Genomic DNA, 8,140 nt, shown 5'->3' on the forward strand with positions numbered 1-8,140 from the left:
GTAAGAAAGCTTTCTAATCAATTCAAGGACAAGGGAGAAACAAGAATACTTTAGTTCTTGCTCCTTATTACCAAGGGTGAACTGCTTTCTATCTACTTTTGATACGAGTAAATATTTTTTATATTTACTAGCAGGGATGTACATATGTTATACTTAGAGGAAGCAATTGCCCCCATCAAAAAGGTAAAAATTTTATTTAAGGTTTAGTCAAAATTACATTTTTCCCCTCTTTAAAATTACAACTGCTCTCGTAAAAGATAAATTGCTCCATACTCTTTTCAAAATTACCAAGCATATATTTTTAAAATTATTTTTTACTAGTATATTCATTATAAAAATATATTCATGATACAAATGACATTAATATGTATTTAGCTAAAATATACTTTTTATTCTCTAATCTTATACTCTCTCCGTTAAAAAATGTAAGATATTTTTAATCAAATCTCACCCTCTAATAAAGTAATTATCTACTTTTCAACTAACCTTACCTTTTCATATTTATCCCTGTTAAACACCCTACAATAAATACAAAGTCATTATTAATAGGGGTACTTTTGAAAAAAAGGTAATGATTACACCTCAAAAGACTAAAAATGCCTTACATTTTTTAACATCTAACTCATCAAAAAATGCCTTACATTTTTCAACGGAGGGAGTATAAGTTTTATATAATCCCTAACACTACTAGAGTTAAATGATTATTTTTCATGCTAATCATTGTTATTTTAAAAAAATTAAACTTAATCTGTTAACATTTGAATATATTTTATTGATATTTAAAAGTTTAATTCAAGAATTTCTTGTTGATGAAATTAAATGTGTTAAAATTAAAGGACTAAAAATATATTTTATAAAATTAAGATATCAAAACAAAATCTCATATAAATTAAAGGGCTAAATATGTACTTTAATCTATGTATTTTAAAACTTTTCATATAATTTATTAATATATTATTTTAATTAATATTTAGAATTATATTTTCTTTGAAATTATTAATATTTATATTTAGTATAAATTTTGTCCTTTCTAACAAATTTTCCTGAGTCCGTCACTGTTTACTAGCTTGTTTCCTAATATTTATTATTTTTTGTTGAGGGGCATTGAATGTTTATTTTGCTTAATCTTGTTACTCTAAAAGCATGGTATATCGATCCTCTTAATAAAGAACCAAATAATAGGCCATATATGGTATAACTTTTTAATAAGTAAGTTGAAATTTTTTTTCACTTTTTTTTTGTTATTTTAATTTTCACACACACACACACACATTTTCTCACATTTATTCTTTACGTCCTTCTTAAAGATGTGGTGTTTTATCACACTATAACCAACAAGACCTTATCCCCTAACTTAATGACATTGTACTCTTGTGAGAAATGGATTACACTAAAGATATTTATTTAATTGATTAAGTTTTTAATCAAAAAAATGTGGCCTATTATACCATTTCATTGATATATGGTTTTTTTATAGCGCCACTTTAGCTAAATCAAAGTAATTATTATGATTATTACCTGATAAGATTCATGAAGGACATGACCAGCCATGCCCCGATCACATTACTTGATAAGGTATATATTAAACTTAATTACACTTAAATTATAAATTTTAACCAACTTTAATTGGCTAGCTATTCACTTAAATTTGTTGTGATTCTTTACATATAATATTTTGAGGACATCTACTACATTTGATATGCAATTGTATATATAGAGGTCCTTGAAGAGATGGCACAAACTAAGTTCAACATGTGAATAATGATAGTAGTTAAGCCTAATAGTTAGTTTAGGCATATATATATATATATATAACTCATATTCATTTTTTAGCTATTTTTTTTTGGTCTTAAGCCACTTAGTTTTAGAATTTTAATTTGCAATTTAGTTAAGATTATAGATATAGATTTTTTATGGTTTAAGGTATAAGAATTTTAATGTATTTGGATAGCAATTTTAATAGAAATAGTGATTATTTATTTTTGTTTGTTGACTAGTTATTATGTGGTTGATTTTGGTGTAAAATTGTAAGGAATCTGCTTGAAAAGCAACTCCCCTATGAAAGAAATAATATAAATATTTAATAATTATTTTAAAACAACTATTAAGTATACTTACATTTGATAGTTATTACACAATAACAGTCAAGTATTTATGATAAATTTTCACTAAACTTAGCCTAGTTTTTACCACAAATAATTGACTTTTTTATAATAATTTTCAAGTATTTAAAAATATTTAAATATTTGACAGTTTTTTTTAAAATAATTATTAAGTATTGACTTTTAAATTTGAAAGTCATTATATTTGACTATTCAAGTAAAGGGAGTTGTAAGATATGACATTCTCTTATTTAATAGTTAATTATATTTGACTATTCAAGTAAAGGGAGTTGTAACACGTGACATTCTCTCATTTGATAGTTAATAACCTTTAAAGTAGGTCAAAAAAATAACAATTAAGTAAGGGAACGTTTTGTAGTTGTGCAAAGTAACAAGTTTGTGAAAAAAAACATTTCAAAATTATAAGGCCATAAAGTGTGATCATCTTCCGCCTTCAATGACTTTCTCCCTCTGAGAAAATCTCGAAAATAATCTCAAAGGATTTGGTGGAAGTCGGCCAAAAAAAAAAAAAAAGACAAGAAGGGCTGGAGGAAGATCTCTGTCAAAAACGACAAAGATTTCTGAGGACAAAGATTTGGTGGACGAAGCAAGGAAATTGCAAACTTGCTAAAATTTGTAAACCAAATATACGCTTCACTCTATCGTGCTCTCTCTTCAGTCTTCACTCACTCTGTAGCTCTCATCTCGATTTTTTTCTTTGCTTTTCTTTTCTGTCTCAGGTGCTGTTGTTGTCTTTTTTTTTTTTTTTTCTTTCCTTTGATAAAAGCTCTCATCTCGATCCTCAGAAATGGCGAAAGTGGGTAGGATCAAGCTCGGGTCACAAGGCTTGGAAGTCTCCGCCCAGGGTCTGGGGTGCATGGGCATGTCCGCTTTCTACGGGGCTCCGAAACCCGAACCCGACAAGATCGCTCTCATCCACCATGCCGTCCAAAGCGGTGTCACATTTCTCGACGCTTCCGACGTCTACGGCCCACACACCAACGAAATCCTTCTCGGAAAGGTATGATCGATACGAATTCCCTTTCCTTTTGTTGATTCTTCATGTTTGCTCTGATTTGTATTGCTAATTTGGTATGAATTCAATTTCTTGGGATAGGCATTGAAAGGAGGTGTGAGAGAGAAGGTTGAATTGGCCACCAAATTTGGAATCAGCGTTGAGGACGGGAAGAGAGAGATCCGTGGGGATCCTGCATATGTGAGAGCGGCTTGTGAGGCGAGCTTGAAGAGACTGGACGTCGATTGTATTGATCTCTACTATCAGCACCGTGTTGATACTCCTGTGCCTATTGAAGTCACGGTTTGTTGGCCTTCTCTCTGCTTTCGGTTTTCTTCTCCTTCTATCGTATTGTGATTTACAGTTTACCGTTTTGCGTGTTTCACCTAAAATCAGATTGATCCGTGTGGTTTAGTAGACTTTCAAAAGACGTCTTTTGTCTTAGTGTCTTGCTCTGGGGGAAAAAGGAAAAAAAAAAAAAAATGTCTTAGTGTCTTGCTAACGGCATTGAAAGCCTTTGAAACTTTTTTAATATGCACAAATAAAATTACTTTTAACAGAAAATTATTCATCATTTTAATTTTAATATATTTCCTTTGGTTACGTGTACGTGGTGACTAAATATTGGAAGGGTGTGGAACCAAATATTAGAACCCTTGGGAGACGAACTGATTTTGTTATTTCAAATGTTATGCAATATAATATAATTTAAATATATTATTCAGAAAAAACATAGGTGTAACAAGCACTGGGCGCATTGTAGACGGTTGAGAAACCCTCCTTCTTGGTTCTGCTTTTTCAATAATTCATTATTCATTATTAATTTTCATTGACAGTACAGGATGTTGGACATTCCAGTAACATGTTATCTTATAAATATTTTTGCCGTTTTGAAATGGAATAGTATGGAGCTAATTTTAATCCACTAAGACAATTTTCCCATAAAGGAGAAAAAAAAAGCTTGATTGGGATTTGGGGACGCTTTTTACTACCTTAATCCGGGTTTCTGATTCTCTTTTTGGATTTTAGATTCCGTTCTTTGGATTATTGACAAAAGATTAAGAAACACTTTTTCCCCTAATGACGTATGAATTTCTTACTGATTCCTTTCTTCTTTCTGTACCTTCTGCGTGTGAGAGTTGATCGATACATATGAGGTCCATGACCTAGGGAGTGAAGAGTTAGGAATAGCCGGATAAGGATATGGGAAGCAATAGTGGTTGAACCCAACGACAATATGCACATGTTAAATTAAAATTAAAAGGTTGGAATTAAAAGAGATGCCACTTACAGAAAATTGGCAAGGAACTGACGTGCATCCGTCTAAACATGTACATGATGTTGCTGTTAGAGAAAGAAATTAATGTTCTTTAATTTTTGGATTTGCTATCTTGTTTGAATATCTTTTGATGATTGATAAATGCAAACTTTCTATTTTATTGGTGATAAGGTTGGGGAACTTAAAAAACTTGTTGAGGAAGGAAAAATAAAATACATTGGATTGTCTGAGGCCTCAGCTTCAACAATTAGAAGAGCACATGCTGTTCATCCTATAACAGCCGTGCAATTGGAGTGGTCCTTATGGTCAAGAGATGTGGAGGAAGAAATTGTTCCCACCTGCAGGTGATATTTAAACGATAGAAAATTTTTTATTTATAATATTTGTTATTTCTCCATGTTGCAGCTCTTGACTAAACTGCGACAAGTGTTTATCTTTATGACTTCTGATTTGGTTTGTTATGTTCCCAGGGAGCTTGGCATTGGAATTGTTCCCTATAGTCCTCTTGGACGAGGATTCTTTGCATCAGGAACAAAGTCAACTGAGAACCTGACACAGGGTGACTTGAAGGTTTGTGTTGATTCATGCTATTCCATAGTTTTTGTGTACCATAATTGCTTCTTGAAATAACTACTTCCTGTTTTACTGTAGCACTCCTGTGTATGAAAACATTAGTCTGATATTTAATTAATCCTAGGTAAGTAGTTGCCAGCTATGCGTTGCAGTAATGCAAAACAATGGTCTTTGACATAAAAATTTTGGTCACTGGCTTTTTGTCATGGGGAACTGGGTTTTGGCTTGACCACAATCTTTTGGGAGAAAAAAATAATATGGCTAGAACCTTTGATCTGTACCATAATTTCTCAGGGCAGCACTCCTGTGTTTGAAAACATGGCTCTTATATTGAATTAATCCTACGTAACATATTCTTGGATTCTGTCTCTGCATACCGACATATTCTTTCATACCATTTTTGTTGGCTAGATTGTTTGAATCGGGTTGGGGGTTTGAAAAGCATAAATGTTATGTTTAGTCGATAAAAGTTCTAATAAAATCAAACTTACCAACTTAAAAATCAAAATCAAGCTTGCCACTTATAACCTTTTTTTAATACCTCAATTTACAATTTAGAGTTATACGTGAGTTTGACTTGATTATGCATAGCACCTATATACATAAGATCTAAAAGGCTTAAGCATTACTGAAATACACATTGAAATGTCACTATCAAGGCATTTAAGTGGCTAATCACTAATGTTTGATGTAACCGTACTGAGTCACTTGACTTAATGCTAATGCATCATTAGTGCTCCTGACTTAAAATTAGAGTTTAGAACTTTGGAGGACAGTCAAGTTAGTATTTTTAGTAATAAACGATTTTGCCGTGAATAACCTTACATTAGTAGAATATCTTTGATTTATTCTCTATTTTATGATGCATGATGATGATATATCTGATTTTGATCAATTAATTGAAGTCTCTTGACTGAAATATTGGTGATGGTGAGGAACTTTTGGTGCCCTTACTGGAGAACACTGATAAGTAGAACCCCAAGTTCTTCGTCCTGGACCCTGCAGTATTTTTTATGAGAAACAGTGAAAGGAAATTGTAAAATAGGAATAGCATATTGCTTGAAGTATTTGTCTTTTTGTTTCAGTCCACAGGATCAATGTGAGATGTTTGACATGTTTTGCAAAAAACACACATTATTTTAATTTAAAATCTTAACGATGAATAAAGTTTATTAGCATATGTTCCACCTATAGACAAGATATGCTTATGAACTGGCTTTAAGTACCTATTTGTCAACTTTATATCTAGGTTCATTGAACCATTGCGCAACCATTACAACTATTATGAGATTATGGCTACAAAAGATAATTGGAAAATAAGAGTGAAGTAATCTCATAACATGCTATGAGTCATGGGAATAAATAAAGAACATGCTATAAGTCTATGACTCTCTTGTGCCTTGCTTGGTGCTGCATCAAGATTTATAACATGTGCTACTTGCACTTTTTTTCGATGTAAACGAGAGAAAAAATTATCCACATTTTTAATGTTCATTATTGGTTGTTTGGTATCTAGATATAATCTCATTGATATGTATGTGCATTTCACCTAATTGCAGTATTTGCCTAGATTCCAGCCTGAAAACATGGAGCACAATAAAACTATATTTGAGAAAGTTAATGAAATGGCTGCAAGAAAGGGATGCTCTCCATCCCAGCTAGCATTGGCCTGGGTTCACCATCAGGGAAATGATGTGTGCCCCATACCTGGAACCACCAAAATGGAGAACTTCAATCAAAATATTGGGGCTTTGTCAATCAAGCTGACACCAGAAGAAATGGCACAGCTGGAGTCTTTTGCTGCTGCTGATGCTGTCAAAGGTGATAGATATGGGCCTGGAATAGTTACGTGGCAGATCTCTGAGACTCCCTTACTTTCCTCTTGGAATGCTCCATAAGGAAGTACATATGCTATGCTTAATTACTGCGAACTTGAACAAACTGTTCTGTCCGAGGTGCGCATGCCTTGCCTTGGAAAGGATCTCGTTGTATTGATCCTCTTAGGTTGTATGGTTTTGTGTCGTTTGAAAGCTGTTTGAATGATATGGCACGTAAATGTGTGTATGCATGTCAAAAAAAGCCAAGTCATCTAGTGGTAGACCTAGTAAAATTAGGTAGTGGGGGCAAAAAAATTTCCCAAGGTAAATACTAATTATTTTTTAAAATACTTAAAATTTAAATATTTATTGTTTAAATTATTACCCCCTCCATTAATTTAAGATTATATCATATGCATATTTGAGTAAAATAAAATTTTTAATGGGATAAATGAACTCTTTTGAGGGGAAAACTGAATTATTCTCTTTAGGAGAGGGGGCAATTGGAATTTTGTGAGGGGGGCAATTGAAATATTTAGAGTTATTATATTTAATTTTTTCTAGCCTTGTTGACCCATAAGGTCTAATCTAAGTACGTCCCTAGAGTCATCAGACATTGTGGAAACAGTCAGTTGACTCTTATTGTAAATGTTGGGAGCATCGTCTTGGCAAATTAGCTTGGTTATGTTTTGCATTGAGTTGCATCAGTTGATCTTTGAGCATTTGTCCAGGTTACTGTTATTTAGTTTAAATGGGAGCTGGGCAGCACCATTGAGTGCATGCTAGAGCACAAGAGCTTCTGGGAAATGGATTAATGGCAATTATGACACTGGCTGTTCTTAATAAATTCTCTTCTTGGGTCAAATGGGGACCTGACGATATGTCATGTGAAAGCAAGAGAATGAATTATCAAATTCCATGGGAAGGAAAAAGGGTCTGTATTGTTGGGAAAGCAAAGAGAAAAAAGGGTGAGGAAGAGAACTAGTTCATGTATAAGAACAAAAGATTCAGTGAAACTTTTTAAGATAGCAGTGGAACAGGAGTGGATATGAAATTCAGCCTTTTGCTTTTTCTAATATCAGTCTCTCTCTTTTATTGACCAGCTAATCCCAGTCTTTCTCTCGTCACTGTGCAGGAGCATGTGTGATATGTAAAACGAAAAATTGAAAATAAAATACATCTTATATTTTTATTTTAAATAATATAAACAAGGAAAAAATTGATATACTTGACAAGATTTGGGTACAGACTTCTATGTATGGAAAGATCTTGAACTCGATAATCTATCTAGTCGAGGGTGAAGCTAGAATTTTTAATTAAGGGGGCCGGCAGTACATAGTGTATACAATAATGG

The 8,140-nt window shown here is 32.7% G+C and overlaps 1 protein-coding gene across 4 annotated transcripts; it reads left to right on the forward strand.

Annotated features, from left to right (window-relative positions):
• Positions 1-2,597: 2,597 nt before the first annotated feature.
• Positions 2,598-7,805, forward strand: LOC129320109 (probable aldo-keto reductase 2). 4 transcript variants are annotated; one of them, XR_008595625.1, is made up of 7 exons: positions 2,613-2,795; positions 2,909-3,123; positions 3,220-3,420; positions 4,568-4,740; positions 4,867-4,966; positions 6,529-6,924; positions 7,518-7,805. XR_008595625.1 is itself a non-coding variant. In XM_054965305.1 (6 exons), exons 2-6 carry the CDS (start codon positions 2,911-2,913, stop codon positions 6,865-6,867), a joined length of 1,026 nt encoding a protein of 341 aa, XP_054821280.1. In that variant the 5' UTR covers positions 2,598-2,738; positions 2,909-2,910; the 3' UTR covers positions 6,868-7,012. The 4 variants fall into 4 exon arrangements, 3 of the variants coding, with proteins under 3 accessions (XP_054821280.1, XP_054821278.1, XP_054821279.1); XM_054965305.1 differs by lacking the exon at positions 7,518-7,805 and having other exon boundaries at positions 2,598-2,738; positions 6,529-7,012; XM_054965303.1 differs by lacking the exon at positions 7,518-7,805 and having other exon boundaries at positions 2,614-2,795; positions 6,529-7,012.
• The last annotated feature ends 335 nt before the right edge of the window (positions 7,806-8,140 follow it).

Source organism: Prosopis cineraria, unplaced genomic scaffold, assembly GCF_029017545.1.
Source record: "Prosopis cineraria cultivar Desert tree isolate PC_DT_omini unplaced genomic scaffold, ASM2901754v1 PC9, whole genome shotgun sequence".
In the NCBI taxonomy this organism is placed as follows: domain Eukaryota; kingdom Viridiplantae; phylum Streptophyta; class Magnoliopsida; order Fabales; family Fabaceae; genus Prosopis; species Prosopis cineraria.

Excerpts from the sequence above, each read along its gene's own strand:
- LOC129320109 (XM_054965305.1), top strand. The coding sequence starts at position 2,911 with ATGGCGAAAGTGGGTAGGATCAAGCTCGGGTCACAAGGCTTGGAAGTC. Across the intron at positions 4,741-4,866 it reads GAAATTGTTCCCACCTGCAG|GGAGCTTGGCATTGGAATTG; the intron begins GTGATATTTAAA and ends TTATGTTCCCAG. Across the intron at positions 4,967-6,528 it reads TGACACAGGGTGACTTGAAG|TATTTGCCTAGATTCCAGCC; the intron begins GTTTGTGTTGAT and ends ACCTAATTGCAG.